Source organism: Pleurodeles waltl, chromosome 4_1 (assembly GCF_031143425.1).
Source record: "Pleurodeles waltl isolate 20211129_DDA chromosome 4_1, aPleWal1.hap1.20221129, whole genome shotgun sequence".
NCBI lineage: Eukaryota > Metazoa > Chordata > Amphibia > Caudata > Salamandridae > Pleurodeles > Pleurodeles waltl.
In genome coordinates, this window is record NC_090442.1 from 663955268 (window position 1) to 663978387 (window position 23120).

Below are 23120 nucleotides of genomic sequence, written 5' to 3' on the forward strand. Positions count from 1 at the left end.
CTCTAGCCCAGCCGGCACCTGGGGAAACCTAGCAAACCAGCACATTTTTGAAAACTAGACACCTAGGACAATCCAAGATGGGGTGACTTGTGGGGCTCTGACCAGGTTCTGTTACCCAGAATCCTTTGCAAACCTCAAAATGTGGCCAAAAAAACACTTTTCCTCTCATTTCGGTGACAGAATGTTCTGGAATCAGAGAGGAGTCACAAATGTCCTTCCACCCAGCGTTCCCCCAAGTCTCTCGATAAAAATTATACCTCACTTGTGTGGGTAGGCCTAGCGCCTGCGACAGGAAATGCCCCAAAACACAACATGGACACATCCCATTTTTTGACAGAAAACAGAGGTGGTTTTTGAAAAGTGCCTACCTGTAGATTTTGGCCTCTAGCTCAGCCGGCACCAAGGGAAACCTACAAACCTGTGTATTTTTGAAAACTAGAGACCTAGGGGAATCCAAGATGGGGTGACTTGTGGGGCTCTGACCAGGTTCTGTTACCCAGAATCCTTTGCAAACCTCACAATTTGGCTAACAAAACACGTTTTCCTCACATTTCGGTGACAGAAAGTTCTGGAATCTGAGAGGAGCCACAAATTTCCTTCCACCCAGCGTTCCCCCAAGTCTCCCGATACAAATGATATCTCACTTGTGTGGGTAAGCCTAGCGCCTGCAACAGGAAATGCCCCAAAACACAACGTGGACACATCCCATTTTTTGACAGAAAACAGAGGTGTTTTTTGCAAAGTGCCTACCTGTAGATTTTGGCCTCTAGCTCAGCCGGCACCTAGGGAAACCTACCAAACCTGTGGATTATTGAAACTAGAGACTAGAGACCTAGTGGAATCCAAGATGGGGTGACATGTGGGGCTCTGACCAGGTTCTGTTACCCAGAATCCTTTGCAAACCTCAAAATTTGGCTAAAAAACACATTTTCCTCACATTTCAGTGACAGAAAGTTGTGGAATCTGAGAGGAGCCACAAATGTCCTACCACCCAGCGTTCCCCCAAGTCTCCCGATAAAAATGATACCTCACTTGTGTGGGTAGGCCTAATGCCCGCGACAGGAAATGCCCCAAAACACAACGTGGACACATCACATTTTTTCACAGAAAACAGAGGTGTTCTTTACAAAGTGCCTACCTGTGGATTTTGGCCTCTAGCCCAGCCGGCACCTGGGGAAACCTAGCAAACCAGCACATTTTTGAAAACTAGACACCTAGGACAATCCAAGATGGGGTGACTTGTGGGGCTCTGACCAGGTTCTGTTACCCAGAATCCTTTGCAAACCTCAAAATGTGGCCAAAAAAACACTTTTCCTCTCATTTCGGTGACAGAATGTTCTGGAATCAGAGAGGAGTCACAAATTTTCTTCCACCCAGCGTTCCCCAAGTCTCCCAATAAAAATGGTACCTCACTTGTGTGGGTAGGCCTAGCGCCCACGAAAGGAAATGGCTCAAAACACAACGTGGACACATCAAAATGATCAAATACAAAACTACCTGTTTTGCAGGGGTTTTTTTCCCACATTTCTGTGTGGGATCACCGCACTGGGACACATTTCATACCACCCAATGTTCCCCTCAGTCTCCCAGTAAAAATTATACCTAATTTGTGTAGGTGGACCAAATGCTTGTGAAAGGGAAGAGACAAAAACATGTTGATATTGAGGGGGAACAAAGGGGGTCCAAAAGGGCAGTTTGCAAAAAAACATTTTTAGGCTGACAAGTGCAGCAGAATTTTTATCGGTATAGATGAGACAATGCTGAGTGGTAGGAATTTTGTGGATTTCTGCAGATTCCGGAAGGTTCCATCACAAAAACGTGGGAAACATTTGTGATTTCCAGCAAAGTTGGAGGTTTGCAGGGGATTGTGGGTACAAAAATGGTGGGGGAGTGCATGTGAAACACACCAGTCTGGAATCACCCAGATGTTTAGTTTTCAGATGTGTCTAGGTCTTGTGGATTTTTCTACATGGCAGCGTCCCAAAGTCCATAAAGTGCAGCCCTCACCATTCCAAGTGGGACAATTTTGAGAGTAAGTCAAGTTCTCATGGCCCAAATGTAAAACTAAAACCCAAAATAATCAAATGCCTTCTTGCTTGCTGTGGGATAAGATGTTTTAGAGTGCGGGGGAGAGCTGAAAGACTGTTACCACCTTCAGTTGAGGTGGGGGCATAACCAGGCCCATACTGGTTGGTAGCCACCACCCCAATATTTTTTGTTTTTTTTTAAATTCCCTGGCATCTAGTAGACTTTCTGCCCCCGGGGTGTGGATCAGGGGTAATTGCCCCATCTGCCCACTAGTGGGCAAAACAACTTTGGCCCCATTTATTTGGGGTGGGAGAATGGCCATACCCCCGCCCTCTTATTTTTGGGGAAAAAACTTCCATGGCCTCTGGTGGGCTTACTGCCCCCCCCTTGAGGCAGATGGGCCTTCCAGAAAAAGGCCCATCTGCCCCCAATGGGGGGCAGATATGGCCAACAGTAATGTGCTCCCATGGGGAGCGACCCTTACCCAAGGGGCTGCCTCCCTAAAGAAAACACATGCATACACACACACCAATCCCTGGTGCCTAAGTGTTTTCTGCCCCCATGGGGGCAGATTGACCTAAAATAAATTTGCCCCCTTGCCTACATTGGCGCAAAAAAAAAATCCCCGGTGCCTAGTTGTTTCTACCCCCCTTGGGGGTAGATTGACCTAAAATCAGCCGATCTCCACAGGGGAGCGACCCTTGCCTAATGGGTCGCTCCCCATCTCTAAAAAAACAAACAAACAAAAAAAAAAAAATTAGCCCTGGCGCCTACAGGTTTCTGCCCCCCCACCCCCCGGGGCAGATCAGCCTTATAACAATAGGCCGATCTGCCCCCAGGGGGGGCAGAAATGGCCTAAAATAAATTTGCCCCCCCAAACCCCCCCCCCCCCCCCCCCCCAGAGTGACCCTTGCCTACGGGGTCGCTCCCCTTGCGTGACATTGGCGCAAAAAAAAAAATCCACAGTGCCTAGTTGTTTCTGCCCCCCTTGGGAGCAGATTGAACTAAAATCGGCCGATCTGCCCCCAAGGGGGGCAGAAATGGTCTAAATACAATTTGCCCCCCAGGGGAGCGACCCTTGCCTAATGTGACGTCAGCGATGCGCGCTGATGTCACGGGGGGGTTCCGGGTGGAAGGGGAAGGGAATCCCCTTCCATCCACCACCGGGGGGTGTGGGTGGGGGGCCCATGGGGGGAGCGCTAGCGCTCCCCCCCGGTTCCCGGGTGCAGGACGAGGTGATCTCGTCCAAGGCACCCGGGAACCGGTGCCTTGGACGAGATCACCTCTTCCAAGGCACACAAGCGGTAATTCTTGTTGTGCAACTAGAACATTTTTGATTCTATGTCAGGACCGGAGGCTTCGGATTATGCTAGTTTAAAGTTGAGCGATCACTCCAGGAGCCACATCTACAATTGGTTTATGATAGAACAATTTAAAAGTAGAATCTGATGACCAATCTGCAGCTATCATGATATCTTCCAATCCAGACCCTGAATTAAAAGCTTTGGAGGCCATAGCTCCACGAACCGAATGAGCCCCAAAAATAGAGGTATCTATGCCCGCTTCTTGCAATAACCATCTGACCCATCTTACCAGAGTCGCCGAAGAAACAAGACCAAATGGCTTTTTCAAGAAAATCAGTAACTGTCCAGCTTGATATCCACATTCCTCTTGAGTTACATCTTCATATACCTTTAACCAATTAACCACACATAATTTAGAGTTGTTTCTAAAAGCTGGATAACTAATACATTTTGAATTTGATTTTGTATGCTCAGAAATACGAAAAGAGACTCCCGTAGGAGTGAAAACTCTACCTGCAATGTCCGAGGCCTTGCTGTCAGAGACTCTCCGGCATGATATCAGGCAAGGCAACATGGTCAATTTTGCCGACAGTTGTTTCCTTAAAAGACCCTCATTGGCTGGCCAGGCCACCAAAAAATGTAAAATTATAATGACATCCCAAAGAGATGAATACTTTGGTAGAGGATGTCGAAGCATACCAACACTACCGCAGTATTTGCAAATTAATGAGTGTTCATCCACTGGCTTACCATCTATGTGAGGGTGTTTGGCTGAAACAGCTGACCTAAAATTATTCACAGTTTTGTATGCTAGTCCTTGTGCCACTAAGCAGGATAAAAAAATCGCTACCATCTGCACTGAGGCTCCCAAGGGATCCACACACCTCTGACTGCACCACTCCAACCATCTCTTCCAGGTGCAGGCACATAATTTATGTGTACTAGGTGCCAATGATTAAGAGAGGAAGAATCTAGTGTCCTCCAAAATCCCTGTGCCTTGTTGTGATCCCCTGATATCCTCCAAGTCATGAGCGGCAATTGTTCCTCCAAAATCAGCGGATGTGGATGCCCCATCGGGTAAAATAAGAGATCCTCTGAACGGACAATTTGAACAGGGGCGGCACAGCATAGTGTCCATGCCACTGGAAACCATGACTGAGCTTTCCAGCACAGGGTTACCAGATCCAATTCTGCTCTCTGACAAAGTACTTGGGAGAGGACCTGTGTAATCATGCAGAACGGGGCAAAGGCATAATTCAATCCTCCCGTCCAGGCATCTGAGCTGAGAGTGCTCGGATCCGGTCTCCAACTGTTGAAAGTGTGGAAGTTGTGCATTCAGTCGGGATGCAAACAGGTCTACCATGCACGGGCCCCAAAGATGCAAAGATGATTCAGGAACCGAAATACTCTGGGGTGAAGATACCAATCGCTGGCATCCCTGAAATATCTTGAATTCCAATCTGCCACTATGTTCACCTTGCCCAAAATATATTCTGCGGTTATGGAAATCTGGTGCTCTAGACAGAAATGCCAAAAATCTCTTGCAATTTTTGCCAACATCCGAGACACTGTCTCCCCCCGCAACTTGTTGATGTACCTTACCGTTGATATGTTGTCTATTTTCAAAAGGATACAACATTTCGATTTGAATTGGGACAAGGTCTTTACTGCAAATGAGCCCACCAGAAGCTCCAAGCAATTATTGGGTAATTGAAGTTCCTCCGGGGACCACCGTCCCCCCAGTTTCTATCTGCCCGCATCTGGCTCCCCAGCCCCATCTGCTGGCATCTGACTCTATGATCACCTCTGGAACCGAGGCGAAAATGTCCTTGCCATTTCAATCATCCATATGAGTCAGCCACCATTGAAGCTCCGTCCGAGGTTCCTGTGACAGAACAATCAATTGGGAATAAGTCAGGCCTCTGTGAAGGTGAAGAATTTTCAGGCTCTGTAGAGCTCGATAGTGCAACAGACCTGGGAAAATGGCCTGAGTAGATGATGGTAGGAGGCCCACCAATCAGGCAAGGACCCTCAAGGAAATCGAAGGAGCAGACAAAGCTCTCTCCAATTATTTCTTTATAGCCAATCTATCGGTTAAAGGGAGCTTTAACTGAGTCAATAAGGAATCTATCTTTAAACCCAGGAAGTCTATATTCTGAGCCGGATCTAACTGGGATTTTTCTGTGTTGACAGATTCATTGTTAACGAACTTGTCTCCAAACAAAAGGCCTTTTGCAGCTGGTCCAGCATCCGATGGAGCTAATTCCGCTAATTTCAGGTCAATTTGTAACAGAAGCGACTATCTTTGCTTTGTGGAGTTATGACAATTAGCGCTCCCCAAAAGACAAATGGCCCGTTGGGCCCATTCCCACAAAATGTCTGGATCAATAAGCTCCTGAGACTCTTTGGCCTGAACCGCCAAATGAAGAATTTTAGTAAGAGGACCTGAAATGTCCAATAGTTTGTCCTGGCATCCACACCAGGCCCTGTCAATACCTTTTTTCTGGTCCTTTGCATATTTTTTGAGGGAAGGTCACCATGTGCGGGTCTAATTCTGGAGTCTCCGCTACTTTCCCTGCGAGCGCAGGAAGCGGGCATGCTGATCCCAGAGTACTATGAATATCCTTCTCAAAACTCTTTCTGAGACGTGATTGCACATATGTTGCAACCTCTTGACAAGGAGTCCACTCTGAGGACCTGGGGTGCACTATATTATCTGGATCAAACAGAAGATTCTTAGTCGGACGGGGAGAAGAGGCTGATTTCTCTGTGTGATGCGTTTTACGTTTATGCTTGCCTTTGTTCTTTGCAGAAGCTGAATTCTCCTCAGAATCTGAAACCGAGGACTCATTGGTTGAGTTATGAGCTGATTGCAAAAAGGACTCAGAGCCCTGACTCTGAAAGGCACCATACTCATGGTTGTTAAGCACCAAATTATTGGTTTGCTCAAAGGGGTAAAAATGTGATCGGCCAGGCTCATCTAGATAGTCCTCAACTAGGGTGGGGTTCCCAGAGCCTGCGGCAAAGTGCCTGATCCCAAAGTTAAATATAGGCTGCGCAAGAGGACGTAAGGCCTTTACTAAAGCCTTATTTACTGAGTCCTGCACGTGAAAATCAAGGGCTTCCACCAGGGTTTTTTCCATGTGCTGGTCAAACTGACCAGCATATTCCCCATAGTGCTCATCATAGTGCTCATCTTCTTTATATTGGGCCATATTTGCAGAGTAAATGCTTAAATAAGCAGAGGTCCCTGTAATGCACTGCACTAATTAATTGGGGGGGGGGGGGGCCAGGTGCCAAAGAGGTCAAACAGACCCTTGCCGGTAGGCTGGAAAGTCTTTGTAATGTAGAAGCGCCCAGCACCACTTCCCCTAGAGCTAAGCTCTTCAAAGGTTTATCACAGTCCCCTCAGCCATCTTCTCTCTGCTGATGAAAGTCATGCACCCACAGAACTTGAAAAGATGAGTTGTGCGCATGCGCAATCACTGCGGCAGAGAGAGGACTGCTCCATGGTAATAATGCGCCTCCCCTGACGCTCCTCACCGGCAGTTCACAACGTGGCCGAAATAAGGGCAGTAACCACGGAAATGCAACGCGCAAGCAATCAGAACTTACACAAAGGCACCTGAAGGCAAACAGTTGCGCCGTAAAGAACACATAAGCCAAAAATCAATAAAGAATATTAGTACTTATTTCTGCATGAAGCAGCACAGAAAGAAGACAGGTTATAGTGACTGAGCGATATATATATATATATATATATATATATATATATATATATATATATATTGGATGGCTGGTGCTGATTGGGGGGTCATAACGAGGCAGTGAGACTCTTGAGAAATGTAGTTTTGTTTTTACTGTTTACTATTGGCTGCTGTGTGTTGTCAGTAAAGGAAGAGAAAGCATAATCCGAAGCCTCCCGTCCTGACATAGAATTGCCTGTGGTGTTTCTCCACAGTCTGAAGGTATGAATCAATTTATGCGTCCACGATGAGACTCTAATCACACAGTACATTAGTTATATTCAGTAAAAACAGCCACCAACAAGCAGTAGTGTGTTCTTTTTCAACTGAATTATTTTGTTTACTATTATAACTAGTCTATCATTAATATGGTATTGTTGTCCACATATTTGCTCCTCATATGCCGAATACTGTGCTATAAAAGTTATTTACTTCCTGAACTAAGTAAATAGAAACGAAAAAAAACATAGTAAGATTGTCGCATTTTCGACGACGTGCTTTTGTTTATAAAAGAAGCATGCAAGTCATCTTCTATGTCTATGCGCCAGGGGTCACGTACGTCGGAGGCTCGCAAATCCTCTGCGGCTCGTAGCTAGTGTGGCGACCATTTTGAAATGAATTATTTGTAGTCTCATGGACGCGCAAAAAAGTTTTTTTTCAAATGTGTATTTGCATTGAAACACGCAGTAAAACAATACCATCGCAAATGTTTGCTCCTACAATATTTGCTAATTTCTGAACTTTTGACTGCCATGTGCTTATGTTACAATTGTTCTCATTATAACTCATGAGGCGTCTTCTAAATTAAATTCTTAAGTTATTTGATTAAGGGGAAGAGTAAAAAGTAACATCAGAAAATTAATTTATTGTGGACTCGTCTAGCTTCTTATTACTGTTTGCTACTTCCCATCGTCTGCGTATTGGCGTCGTGCGAGTTCCGCAGTCAAACAGCTGTTCAGCACTAGTTCCAGAGGTTGCAGGCATGGGCTTAGAGGGAATGCACTGCAGGTCCAGGGGGGCTGCAGCTGCTGCCGGGGCCGGGGCCGGGTAAGGGGCAGTACCACATCACCCAACGCTTAAGCATGGCTCAATTGTCCACTCAGACACAGCGCCAGAGCCGTCGCCTGAGCCAGTGGTCAAGCAAGCGGGTGAGCAGGCGCCAGAGCTCGGGTGGTAGAGCACCAAAGAGCCTGACATGTGGTAATGGGCGCCTTCGAGGACTGCAGATGCTATGGGGCACCCTGCTCCCCCTCAAGGAACCTGGGTTAAGCGACGGGGAGTCCTCAGAGGATGATGACGGTCCAGATGAGGAAGAAGAAGAGCCCCAGTTCCTAGACTCAGAGGAGATGGATGGAGGGGGAGTCGTCCTGCAGTCAGCTTTCTGTCGGAGACGCACAGGTAAATGGGGAATGGTGCTGCTTCTAGAGGGACTATTAATCAGAAAAAGTGATACTCTAATGGCATAGAGGGGCCCTGCGACTGATCCCCCAGAATATTACCTTTCTTGATTTTCTAAAAGTGAGATTTGAAGCTCCCCTCTATACCTGTCAACATTTAAATTAAATAAAAAATGTGAGGGTGGAGTCCGGTGTTCAGGAGGGTAAATCACATTCGATGAATGAACCCGAAAACAGGTGGCATCGGTCACATGAGTGTGAGAGGGCTGGTATGTCTTTCTAGGATGGCTGTCTATGTAATCAGAATCACCATGTTTCTATTCTCTGGTTTTCGTGTGACAGCGTAATGCATCTTGGGTTTTGGGTGCACAACTTTCCTCTGTCACTTCTCAGGACAGTTCGCACGCAGGGCAATATCAGAATACCTTTGCTGCTCAGCGGGTTGACTAGGAGTTGCATAGCGAGTTTTTGAGGTTTCATTCTGAATCCATCTCCTCTAAATGATGGCATCCTAAAATATATAACTCACCTGGAGATTGCGTTATTGAAGTGTGATTACATTAAATACTGTATTTTATCTTTAAACCCTTTATCACCTCCTGGACTAAGTCTTGACTACTGACTACTCGCTATTGCAGCTTTTGAGAGACAAGAACAATACTGGTACAGCTTTGGAATAGCAAAGGACAAATATAAGCATCTACCCTGCATTATGTCGAAAAACACCTATTAGCACAGGACCAGGTCCAGTAGCCATGAAACATTTATAATTACACTTAATATCAGGTTTACCACTTCACTTAAATGTGCTGGAAATGTATACTGTATTCTAAAGTTGGGCAAGGGCTACCACACAGTGGTGCTTCCTTAGGCAGGACTTCCTCTAGACCTTGCCACTGGAGTACAATTGCTTTACCCAATTGTGGCCTAGTAGGAAATATGAACCCAAGAGGCACTGTGGGCAACCCCATCATTGTATTCAATCAAATTGTGTGATCTTGTGCGATCACTTTTTGAACATATTTCTTTACTATGTTTTTGGCAAGACTGGAAGTATTTAGAACCACTGTAAAATCTCCTAGTAAGCATATGATTAAAAAATGCACTGGATATTACCAGTGAGACTGAAGATGTGCCCATTCCCTTGGTAGATTCACCAAAATGCAATAGGATGGTAGCTACATAGCTCCAACTCTACACCGTTGCTTTAGGTAATCAGTTTTTTTGACAGATGTTTTAAATGAGACACAAGTTGGCAACATGATTTTCCCAGGATACCAATCTTTGGTGAAGTGGAGAAACTGGAAGTAGAGCATATGTTTACTAGTTTCATAGTCCTTAACAAAGATAGTAAATCACTCCTCCGTAAGACAATATAGGAATGACCATGAGGTGGTGCTAATTTCCTTTATTCGAACAGGTAGCAGCAAAGTAGGAATGCAAGAAAACGAAAAAAACAAATATTAAAATCTATGCCTAATTACTCTAATTTGGAATGCCTGGTTCTTATTTTACCCAAACCTTTAGTAAATGAAGATTATTATTTTATTTCTCCGACGCCCAAAATAATTCATCAGGTCCAATGCCTTTCAGAGGAAAGGAAAGTTCCTGTTGAAGCATTATCAGGATCCACAAAGCTTAAGTATTATGTCATTGTCTGCAATCAAATTCGCCAATTCCTGTGCGCTTTTGTTATACAACCAGAATACTCACAAACCAAACACCCTAGCCGGATGGTGAGACCTCAGCTTGGGGCTAGGAAAGCCATTTCTTTAGGTCTTTCTGAACTTATGCGGATCAGAACCCCAACACAACTAAAGGGGCAAAGAAAGAGTTTTGTTTAGTGGCAGTTGCCACTGAAAAGGCTCATCCTCTGCAAGACTTCCATGCAATCGTGTGCAATGCTAAGAAATAATTAACCCGCATAGCTCAAATTGCATTGTAGATGGTAATAGAAAATGTGCTATCCGTAAACAGTGCGCTACTACACAATGCTTTAGTTAAATCAAATAATCGCCCACCTCATGTCCAGTAAAGCTAGGTAGGTTGCGAAAGTTTGTCATTCTAAAAATTGTACTGTGGTTCTAAAAAGTTTGGAAAACATGGGTCTAGTGTATAAAAAAAAAACGGCAAGCATATAATGTACATATGTGACACATTACTTCTTTCAAAACTGCCTGTAGTAATCATGAACAAAATTCCTATAATTCTAGTTGTACACTTCTCCTACTGTCAATTCTTAGAAGCATACTCCAAAACCCAGCACCCTCATATAATACCCATCTTAAATCTTGGCTGTAGTAAGAAAACCCTGTGTGGATAATATGGTCTTAAGGTTTTTGAAAAGACGCTTTCCAGTCCAAAGCAATGCCCACCGTCATCAAATGACCTCTTTTCTTCCAGCTGAAACTCTTGTGTTTCTATTCACTGTTTTGCCAAAAGAACAAAATTTCCACACTGCATGATACAAGTACATGAAACAGTACTAAAAGCGTGCCTTGGTGGTTTACTTGCCGTGCTTCTGAGGCAAATCTCATGATATTCATGACGCGTGGTAAGGCGTGAATATCAAAAGTTGTTAAGCAAAAGTGCTGAATCACATGGTATAAGTGAAGTAAGTTCAGATTTACTAGGCAGAACAAAGTTGCTAGGTATAATAGTTAACAGGCAGAATTCATGCAAGTTATTGGAAGCCTAGTGCCCATCAGTACACAGAATTTGTCAAACATGTTGAAACTTTTAACCTTGCACAGTCCAGAAAGAATGCATAACTTATTTATATGATGATTACTAGCTATATTCTGTTATCATTTAATTTGTATCCTTTCACGTGATATGCATCACCTGTATTGTATCATACAAATACAACAATATGGTGTCTTCTGTAGCAGTCTGTTTTGACTGACTGTCACCTCTTTTTGATATCCCTTAGAGTATATTATTCACATTAATTTACTCTTTTCTATGTGAGTCATCAACTCTGCCATCAACGTTCTAAGACTGTACTGTGTGCTGCAAGTCCTTCATCTTCATTTAACCATTTGTTCACTCCATAACGTTCAGGTGTCACTTTTCTTTCACTGAGTGAGCCCTGTACTTTCAGGGTTCCTGTGAGGTCCGAATGGAAGTAGCTGATGATCTCATTTTGATGCGGAGTGTGAGCCGGCTTCTGGTGGCAATTCTGGAAGTTGCTACAGAAAGCTTAATTTGACACATTTTAAGAATTCCAAACATTGCCTCAGATGGCTCTTGGTGGGTTGTATTTCTAAGTTGGCTAGTTGTTAAGGAGTGTTCCAACCATAATTGGGTGTGTGTGTGCTTGGGGTGGGGGGGGAGAGTTATGATGTAGTCTGTGTCTCCAGACCAAAGCAGAAAAGTAGGTCTACAGAAAGGCGCACTATTTGGGTTCTGAAAACCCAGTATCAGTATCTTGGTGATAAGACTTGTCAGTTTGATCAACAAATTATTTAGGATTTGTTTGAGAAAAGTCCTTCAAATAATTGTTGCGATGAAGGAGGTGTTTCATGATCATTAGCTAAATATAGCCAGTTCTAAAATAATTTACAAGCAGAAATGTTATTTGATTGAGCCTTATCTCTTTTAGAAAATGTATTCTTGGAAAGAATAATGAATTCTGAGTGCATAATGTTCAGTTTCATGGTGTACCCTCGCCCAGTTAAGTCTAACAGTTTTATGTTGAGTTCCTCAATGATGTCTAGAATATTGAAAGTATTTTCTGCTGTAGAGCTGGTACTGACCAGTCTTATTTTGTGGTCTGTTAGGTACTGAACAGTTTCTAAATTTATACTGCTGAATGTTGGCAAGGGGGGTAAAATATTTCCTTAATTAGGAGTCTGGTGAGTGCATGCAAAACCACGAGCAATTCGTTTTGTTTCCTTTTTTTCTCATCTGCATGACCTTGACTGAAAAAAGGATAGAATGAAAGAAAGCAAAAGGGCCTGCAGAATAGGAATTCGTCATCTTGCACAGTAGGGAATGCACGGAATCAAAAATTCTTCTCTCACTATCTGCTGGTGTAGTTGCTTTAAAGAGCACTGCCTGGGTTCAGGGCAATGTATTAAACTTGACTGCAATTAGCTTTAAGGGTAATGCATTACCAGACCCCTCACAGTGATTCTAAAAGCAACTGTGATTTGGCTTTTTTGCACCCATGAAGAAGATCAGCCTCAGTTCCGCTTTGCATTTGAAAAAAATGCAGTGAATGTCGCTGGTTTGGAAATTTGCCAGACATGTTCGCCCACCCCTAGGCTTGACTTTTTCTTTCATGCATTAATTCTGTCCAGTTATGGTATTGATCCTACTTGTATTTGACAGCAGCATAGCCAGGATTGAGGTGGCGGCAAAAAGGTGTGTGCCCTTCTTAGTGTTATTTTGTCTTTTGTCTGGTTGTAGCCAATGTCTGAGCCTCTGGGACAGTTTCAGTCTCTGTGTGGTTCAATTGGTTCTTCAGACAGCTGTTGAAAGCACTCCATCCTTTTTCTAGTCAGCTTTCAAGGACTTGTTTGATGTAAGGTAGGTCAGGCAGTTCTTAATGCAAGCATTGCCACTGTTGCTGCAAGAACTCTCTAACCAAGTTCTGCTGCTCAGAGAAGCGACAAGTACCTTCTCTTTGGACTTTGTCTTTTATGGGTGCATTCAGCTTCTCTCGGGCCATGTGTAGGAATAGCTCTGTCGAGCGCTGTCTTGGATGGGTAGTGGGTGATCACTCTTACCCTGTACCAGAGGGAAGAGATGGCATTCATCTTTGTGGATCACAAAGATGACTAATGGTGTATGAGGCACATGGGCTCTTGTGGTCATTTGCTTTTGGATTTTATAGCGGTGGTGCCAGGGTGTGGTGTATTGGCCTCACTCTGACAACCAGGTTAACAAAGGGGTGTTCATGACAATGCAGGAGGGGAGGCACACGGAACTTGTGCTGACATGGTTGTCACTGAAGGAAGGATGCATATGGCAATGCGGTAGTGCAGGCGCTCAGCATAGTGTTGTTGTGGCTCCAGTGCAGTGTCAGTTTGCATGCAAATATTTGTCCCACAGGTTCAAAGTTGGCCCAAGCTTTTGTTGGAGTCAATCACAATAAGTTATTTTTAGTTTCAGGTGTGTTGCTGATACATGGCACCTAACTGCAGGAGAGCTCTAGGTCTTTCTTTTGGTCTTTCCAAATCACAGGTGTTGCTCTTGTCCGCTGGCTCCTCCATGCTCGGCTTTCACAGCCCCATGCATCTGTCCTGTGCTAAGCTTCTCTTAGCAAGAGACCAGTCCTCTGGATCACACAGTGGGCAGCAGGTGGTTAAGCCTCATCTTTGGATTCAATGGAGAAGGGATAATCAAGTCTAACTGTTTAGTATTTGCCCCATCTGAACTTTAATAAGCAGCCCTAAGCTTATTTCAGCCTTATTGGGCCCTATTGAGCGTTTGCAACTTGAAGACCATGGCACAGCAAGCTCAGGATCCACATGTTAGCATACCTGTGTCATTTATGGCACCTCACTTAGCACAAGTATAATTTATTGGAGTGCTTAAATGTATTTGGGCCAGTAGAAGTTACTCTGGGCATGCTCGATTGCATCGTTTTTACATTATGAATATCACTCATAAATGATTAAAACATCATAAATGTGATGGACTGACTAATCACAAGTGCACATTTAGTGCCCTTTAATTAAATTAGCGGTGTCAACATCAAGGTCTGGTTGGGATGGAAGTCTAAGTGGGCAAGGGGAGGCTGTATGAGGTTGTTGTGTGGAGGATGGGTTCCCTTAAATCTCTGTGAATATTTAAGTACTCCAGGCCCAACTGAGATTTCAGCAAACAAAGCACACTTGGCTTCCATTCAGTGGATTTAAGCACAGGACATTAGCTTTCAAATGCATCATAATTATTTATAATCACTGCTGCCATATTATTTACCAACTCTTTACCCTTAGACACATTGTACTCACTCACTCACTCACTCCTTGTAGTCTTTGATTCCTTAGGCCCGCACATACCACCTTATAAAAGTATTGTTTTTGTTATCTGACTTTGCCTTGTCATGGCCTGCTGCCATTCATGTCACCCTTTAAACCTAACCTCGATCTCCTCTTTTCTCCTATTTCACTCTACCCTTTCCTGCTTACCATTTCTGCTTCTACATTTCCTGAGAGCTCAGAAGACAAAGGCTGGCTAGCTACATCGCCTTCTGGTAATAGACACTAATATGTGGGAGTGACTACTCCATCCATAAGGATCCTTTCCCTATTTTGTCCCCTCCTTTAGTCTCACCTGGGATGCTTTCCCCATCTTTCTTGTCTTCCCTTTAGGACTTTCAGGCAAACTCAGTGGCATAAAGCACAAGACAAATAACATATCATACCACATATTATATGATAATGCCCATAATTGCTGATTGACCCAGGATTTTCATGCAGTACACTAATTTTATTTCTTCACTATCAGTCCCTTGTCACCAAAGTCATGTCTTAATATGTCCAAACAAAATTATTAGAGCTTGGTCGGGTACCTGCAGTTATTGTGACTCATAATTACTTCTCTGCTTTGTTTACTGTGCATTCTTCAAGTATCCTGTTGATTGAAAAAACACATTGCTTGTTTTGTTTTCGTTAATGTGTAGTAAGTTTGTCTTGCGCAAAAGGTGAGCTTGATAGAAGGCACTTTACTGATATTACCAATAAAGCCTCTTCAAAAAAGTTTCCGCCCGACCAGCAACCCGCTTAACTTGCAGACGAGTGTGTCACAATTTTTGGTGGTTCTCAGCAAATCTGCACCCAGGATACCATCAGAGTGCAGACTAATAAGTATGAAAAAGAAATAAGCTTTAGAAAAGGCAATATGTCTCTTTGGTATCTACATGGACGAGAGAAAGCAGCACAGAGAGAACTGGGGCCGGGCAGAGAATCACATGGGCAAGAGAGAACACAAGCATGTGTGGGCGGGAAGAAGCACACGAGGGAGACAGCTGGAAAATACGTGTACTCACATGAAGCGCTTAAGCTAGAAAAAAACGTTTGCTTAAAGTTTAGCTGTGGAAGGTGTAAAAGCCAGCCATTCAGAGAGATGGGAAAGAGGCTATGCCCCAGGGAAGGGACAGACACAAGACTGATAAGCTTCAACAAGGAAAGCCATAGAATAAAAAGCAAGCAAATGAGAGTGACAATAAAGCCAACCAAATGTAAAGAATGAGTGGGCCATAAGCCCAGTTAAGCTCTAGGTAAGCCAGCAATGGATCTTTTGCAAACAATGCAGCTCCAATGTCTGGAAGACTCGACCTAAAAACAAGGCAGTAGACCTTTTCCATCTATGCATCCAGGCTCTGGAACAACATTGCTGTATCTATTAGGACCACCCCAACATTGCTCCGATTTGGGAAAGAGTTGAAGATACACATTTTTAAAGACTACTAATTCACAGTGCATTAACAATCCATAAATTAACTGCCTCTCCTATCCCTTGTTGACTGTATGCTTGTCTTTGACCCTGTACATCACTCTGTTGCTTTTTGACTAGGTTTGTGTTGAAGTAATCCTATATATACACATACAGATAATTTTCTGTGATTATGCTGATGTGTGTTTCTTTTTCATTTTTATATTGCAGTTACAATAGACGATCACATTTGCCAAAAGAAATTTGAAGTAACAGGGCGTTTTCCATTGCTTGGACCTTGGTGGGAAGTACGTGTGTATGTGTATATGAAACCTATTCGCTCAATGTACTACATGAAAGGTTTTCCTTCTTATTTTTTACGCACCCATTTCAGAACAAAAAAAGAGGGTGTACTGCCACTGTTTTTGAAAGAATGTAACGTTCCTGAAGAATTTAAAGAGAAGTTTTTAAAGTGGCTTCCACAGAAATTATTGTTGACGTTTCATAACTTGGAAGACATATTGCAAGAATTTTCGACAGCAATGGATCCGGAGAAAGGTGGATATAACATCTTGAAGTATGTACGGTCGTCTTGTAAGTACACTTATACATATTTGTTCGTATGTAATACTTAAGTTTAAGGTTTTCCTAAACCTTTGATCAAGGGTGTTGGGGGACAAGTTCAGGTAGATTTCTACTGATGTCATTGTCTTGTGTTGGTGAAGTGGAGGAATCTATCAGTTAAGACTGTGCCACAGAGGCAGAAAATAACGGGTTCTAACCTGCTTCAAGCAGCTGTCCTCACACTAAGAGGCTCCTTTCACTATTAAAACATTTCACCAAATGGAGAGCAGATCGGTTTAACAAAAATTGCTTTAGTCTGTAGTGAAGAAAAATCGCCATTGCTGCTTTCTTCATGCAAACCTAACCTTAGCTGAATGGAAATCCGAATTTCAGCTGCTGCCGCTCTTTTGTGACAACATGACCGAAAGTGCTGTCTCACTGACAGAGCATGTGCAACTTCAGGCTTCTGTGGCTATTTGAGTGAAGGAGATTCCAAAGATAATCAAAAATTTAAGGATTCAAGGAGTTTTTCACAGAACTTAACAATTTGTTTTAGTATTGCACTTTTTAGGGCTTTGCAGGTTTTTGTTAAAAGCAGTTTGTTTTCATTCAGTACAGACAAGTTAATCAGTAACTGACTGTGTGAATACCTGTTGACTTTTTTTGTTATGTTGTGTCTCCCTTGTCCTATGTCTCTGCCTGCCTTGGTGACGTCAGAGTTTCGATGTCTGTGATTTGTGTGGAATACACGGTGTGTGCTTTCCTCAACTGTCACTTTCATTCCAGGAAGGGATCCGCTAATTGTAGAGTCACTTCTCCTCACAATTGACCAGCCACCGACACCTGATGAACATTGTTATAAGCAGATTTAAAGATGAATTAATAAGTCCAGCAAAGCATGTTTAAGCAAAGGCAATCCAGTCTTCAACTGACTAAACTGTCAGAAAAACTGGAACCCATAAGGAACACAAGCTAGCTTGCGGCGCAGTGAGAGAAACGGAACAACTAAAGAAGAACAAAGCTTATAGTACAAAACAACATTTTTGAAAACTAGACACCTAGGAGAATCCAACATGGGGTGACTTGTGGGGCTCTCACAAGGTTCTGTTACCCAGAATCCTTTGAAACTTCAAAATTTGCCCAAAAAAACACTTTCCTCACGATAAAAATGGTACCTCACTTGTGTGGGTAGGACTAATGCCCACGAAAGGAAATGCCCTAAAACACAATCTGTACACATCAAAATTATCAATTGCAAAACTACCTGTTTTTGCTGGGGGTGGAGGCTGCGTTTTTGGTCCTGGGCTCAGCAGCCATATAGGGAAACCTACCAAACCCAAACATTTCTGGAAACTAGACCCGAGGGAGTCCAGGGAGGTGTGACTTGCATGGATCCCCCATTGTTTTCTTACCCAGAATCCTCAGCAGAGCTCAAATTTAGCAAAATAATTTAATTTTCAACACATTTCTGTGTGGGATCACCGCACTGTGACAAATTCCCTACCATCCAACGTTTCCCTCAGTCTCCCGATAAAAATGATAACTCACTTGTGTAGGTGGGCCAAGTGCCTGTGACAGGGAAGAGCCAAAAACATGTCGAAATTGAGGGGGAACCAAAGCGGATCCAAAAGGGCAGTTTGCAAAAAATATTTTTAGGCTGACAAGTGGGGCAGAAGTTTTATTGGTATATGTGCGACAATGCTGGGTGGTAGGAATTTTGTGGATTTCTGCAGATTCCGGAAGGTTCCATCAGAAAAATGTGTGATTTCCAGCAAAATTGGAGATTTGCAGGGCATTGTGGGTAAGAAAATGGTGCGGGTGCATGTGAAGCACACCACCCTGGACTCACCCAGATGTTTAATTTTCAGATGTGTCTAGGTCTTGTGGATTTTTCTACATGGCTGCGTCCCAAAGTCCAAAAAGTGCAGCCCTCGCCATTCTTAGTGTGACGATTTTGAGAGTTAGCCAAGCTCTCATGGCCCAAATGTAAAACCAAAATAATCAAATGTCCTCTTGCTTGCCGTGGGATAACATGTTTTAGTGTGTAGGGGAGAGCTGAAAGACTTTAGTTGGGGTGGGGGGCATACCCATGCCCATCCTGGTTGGTAGCCACCAGCCCGCTGTTTTTTTTTAATTTTTCTTTTTTTTTTTTCTTTATTCCCTGGCTTCTAGTAGGCTTTCTGAAGGGAGTGGATTGGGGGTAAATTACCCATCTGCCCACCGGTGTGCAGAACAACTTTGTCCGCATTTATTTGGGGTGGAGGTATGGCCATACCCCCACCCTCCCTTTTTTTTTTTTTTTTTTTTTTTTAAATCTTCCCTGGTGTCTGGTGGGTTTTACAAAGCCCTTTAGGGAATCACAAATTATGATTTCTACCCAGTAGAAATCTCAGTTTGTGATCCTCTGAATAAGAAATTGCAAATAGGGATTACCTATTTGTGATTCCCTATTCAGATGTACAAAGAATTTCCTAAATGCGAATTGGGTATTTAGGAAATGCAATTACCATTGACTTCAAGTCCCCAAAATGCTTTTTTTGAAGAACAATAGAGGACACCTATGCCCTTTGGGTATATGTGTGTTCTACATGTGCACCACTATTTATGGGGTGCATTTCAGGGGGCCTTTTGCCCATAGTCATCCTTGGTTTGCATTTCCCAGATAGCGATCTCCCAATAGAAATTTAGACTGTCCTAATAGAATTTGAACTGTCCGACTAAGGCAAAATGGTTTGCTTCACTAATGACAGAGCTCAAACACTCATGCACTGACACAAATCTCTGGAATGCGCTTCTTAGTCTAAAGAAGAAATTTATTAATTCACTTCTCATGGTTCGTAAAGGAAGGTCAGCATGCAGAAAGCACATATTTAAAAATGGTCACAGCAATGAAATGAAAACATGTACAAATGATTCTCCAATCATTACAATACAATACAATTACAATATACACAGCAAATATATGTATCTGTATCTATGTGTGTGTGTGTGTATATATGTGTGTGTGTGTGTGTGTGTATATATATATATATATATATATACACACACATAGTCACAGTGCAAAGCGGATAACAAGAATTAAAAAAAATATGCATCACCATGAGGCAATGGTTCATCTCCCTCCTATTAGCATCAGATCGCCATATCCCAGAATTGATATGGGATATATATATATATATATATATATATATATATATATATATATATAATCAATTATCCTCACAGGAAGGATGACACACCTCAACGTCCTTAGCATGTCTGAGATCTGAATCACTCACACCCTGGTCCATCTGGTCTCTGCCTCTTTTTCTTTGAACAAACAAGAGAGGAACATTTTAGAAACTCCCTCTCACTGCAGAAATATATTATTAAAAAAATGCTGATTACTTTAGGCCAGCTTTGAAAAGAACACGTTGGGACCTGGTCAAAATCCCAAGCCACCCTTCAAAACAAAGCCGTTCCATGCCATCCTAATACATTCTTATCAGCCTAAGCCCTTGGTGGGAAAGAATCCGAAAACAAGCAGAATAAAAACATGACAAAGTAGAAAACTACTTGCAGCTTTTAACGTGGCAGTGGCTGGTGCTAAAATAAAGTCAATAGACAAAATGAATCTGGTGGTCACTAATGTGACGGTGTGCTGCTAGGCTAAGTGCAATGTGGAGTCAGTGGTCAAGACACAAATATCATTACACGAGGCAGCAGAGTTTTCTGGCGTTTTTGTACTGCATAATTAATATCTAATGGGGAAGAGACGCAAAATGCCAGGTGCTGTTCACTAAGGATTTAAATATTTCTACTGTAAGATCCCAGTTTTGGAATTGACTTGCAGGCTGGGAAACTCTTTAAGAATCTGTTAGATTTGATTGAACAAATGTGCCAGGTTGAAAGCAGTGGTAGTTGTAGGCCCTGAATCTTTAGACATTTTACGAGAAAGCTTAATAAAGCAACCATCTAATGATGAAAATAATTTCGATAGGATTTGTAAATGCATGCTCACTTATGGCTGTGCAAAGATGGCAGAATCTTGCAATTGTCTCAGTTCAAGTGAAAATGTAAAACTCTTTTGGCTTCCTATTTGTGAATTGTTCTGTCATCAATAAAATTGTATAGTGAAGGGAAGAACTTAGGTAAACCTCTTGCTTTCTTAAGGTTGAACTACGATGGAGTCAAGCTGTAATCCATACAAAAAGCATTTGTGATATCTGGTGAATAGAGTAAAAATCGTGGTCATTCCATTTGAGAAGTAAAATGATGGCACATAATTGGCTGTTTGTGATCTTATACACCAACCTAGAAATCGATAGAGGGATTTCAGTAACATATTAATAAGACTGTTAACTATGAACAATGGTTGATTTTACCTAGGTTATACTCAGACTGCCACCCTTGAAATACTGAGCAGACTCGGTGCTTTAGAGGGAAAAACAAAAGATCACTGGATGGATGCAGCAAGCAGGTCCTTTAAAAAAAAAAAAGAAATGTCATATTCGAAATACCCAACTTGTTAGACTTTGCAATGAAGTGGCCCTCACTAGCTGGAGCAGTTCCACTCCCTTTTAATAATGATCATCTTCTACACAAATCACATGATTATCTTTATGTATCTACAGTTCACATTTCAGGACCCTTAATGTAGCAAACCCATAAAATATATAAAAAAGGTACAATCAAGATTGTAGAGAACAATAGGTGCCTCTTCAGTCATTATACCAGGTTGTACTACTCCTCCATTTGTATGCAATGTTGAATAGATGTTCATTGGTGCAGGTGTTGAATTCTTTTACAGTTTTTCATGTCACTTTAAGCCTTGGAAAGTAATTTCTCTTCAGGCACAATGACAGTGTCCCACATTGTAGTTTATTTTGGTGACATTTGCACTTAATTTAAGCATACTCTTTAATATAAGGAAGAATACTTGGGGCATAGTATTTGCCATGCTGTGTACTACCGCACACAGTACACTGACACTTGCCAGTCTTCCAAAAGTGTTGAAACAAATTCAAGATGAATATGGGGCTGCCCCGGCCCTGGATTTGCGGATGCAATTAATGGGCGATTTGCCACTATATCTTCAATAATATTAAGTAATCTTAAAGGGGAAGCCATTGCACTAGCAGTGCGTATGCAGCTGCGGGATGTTCATGTACAGGACCAGGACTGCGAGCTGCCAAAGATTATCGCTAAGACCTACTCTAGTATTGGTCGAGATAATCTGAGGGCCAGACCGATTAAACCACAGTTACAGGGTGAATCCAATAAGGATTCTCCCAAGCAAGCACCGAAGAGTTCTAAAAATCGTTGGAATAAACAAAAACAAACACCTAAAAAAGAATTGGGGAGAATCTCCACATTCAGAGACCCCTCAAAATCACAATAATTTTAGAAATAGAGATAATATAGAAACGCCTGATAGATATCAATATACTGTTACACGCCAATACCGTTCCTTTCAGGACTCGCCGGATAAACTCAGTGAGAGAGGTGGGCGGTCAGAGCAGCAAACAGAGTACTAAACTGAGAAAGGACTCACAAAGCTCGTCAGGAGTTTCTGTTAAGAAAAGAGAAACTTCCCCAGGAAAAAAAACCCCAATAATAAAAAAAAGTGGCTGCGATTTCTGTACGAAATGCCACTCGGGATGAGAGCCTTTCTGAAGAATAGGAAGTGGGCACTGTCATTGCTAGACAGTGCAGCAGAGGTCACAATAGTTCGCTGGAATCTTCAAGAGCATCTGGAATTGAAAGAAACTGAAAGTCGAGACTAGAGCACCCATGAGCACAGCTATAATACCAGGGCGTAATTGAACCCTGTGTCTCACCAGTGAGCAATCCATTGTTCCCTGTAGCTAAACTCGACCATTCATATAGAATAGTCTTCTATGACAGACATTCAAGTAGTCATACACGCACATTTGCCATTCAAAATGCACACAGTACAGCGCTTATTACAATATAGTGTGCAAAAAATACAAGACCATCTTGGATACTTCCAATGTTTTTTCTGCCAAAATATAGTGCCTGAAAGTAGAGACTTAACAAGTTTTAGCACTTTAGGCTCCCAGAAACATTTTGCAGACTCCCACAAGGGTTTAAAACAGTCCAGGATTGTTTTCAGCCCATGTTACTTCAATTTTACACGACATTGAATCTGAGGCATTGTCCTACGTAGACCACATCTACCTTACGGATGATGATCTCGTTAAACACGTAAGACGGGTGGGCCGCATTGTTGTGGGATTTGCTGAATTAGGCTACAATTTCAATCAAAAAATAAAATAAAAATAGCCTTCCTTAGTGTCCTATTATTGGGGAATCAGATGAAGGCAAGAGCCTACTGTCCCAATTTTTAGACAAATGCGCGCAACTACAACCATCAGAAAGCTCTAGCCACTGTTGGGCTTTTAAAATTTTAACAGAACTTACATTCCAGAATATGCATAACGCATTAAACCTTTATATGATTTAATATGTCCTGACGTTTCAAGCAGATATTGGACAGTTGAACACGTACTCATTCTCGGAAGATTGCAACAAAACATGCTTGCAGCTAAACACTTACACACAAGCGACAACAAAACACATTTGGTCATCAGAGTAGTTACTGGTGCCTTTGGTTTCACTCATGAAACGTTCAGTGAGGGTGATACTGTCCCTATTGCATACAAATCACATTTGTGTTTCATAGCTGAACAACG

At 42.6% G+C, this 23120-nt stretch overlaps 1 protein-coding gene across 2 annotated transcripts in view; it reads left to right on the forward strand.

Annotated features, from left to right (window-relative positions):
* Positions 1-8019: 8019 nt before the first annotated feature.
* The window catches only part of HELB (DNA helicase B), a 451751-nt gene continuing 436650 nt past the window's right edge, over positions 8020-23120 (forward strand). The window contains exons 1-2 of one of the 2 annotated variants that reach the window (XM_069229147.1): positions 8020-8476; positions 16093-16455. In XM_069229147.1, coding sequence (XP_069085248.1) covers positions 8161-8476; positions 16093-16455 — 679 coding nt within the window. In that variant the 5' untranslated portion in view covers positions 8020-8160. The remainder of the gene's footprint in view (positions 8477-16092; positions 16456-23120) is intronic. The other variant, XM_069229148.1, reaches the window with a different exon arrangement.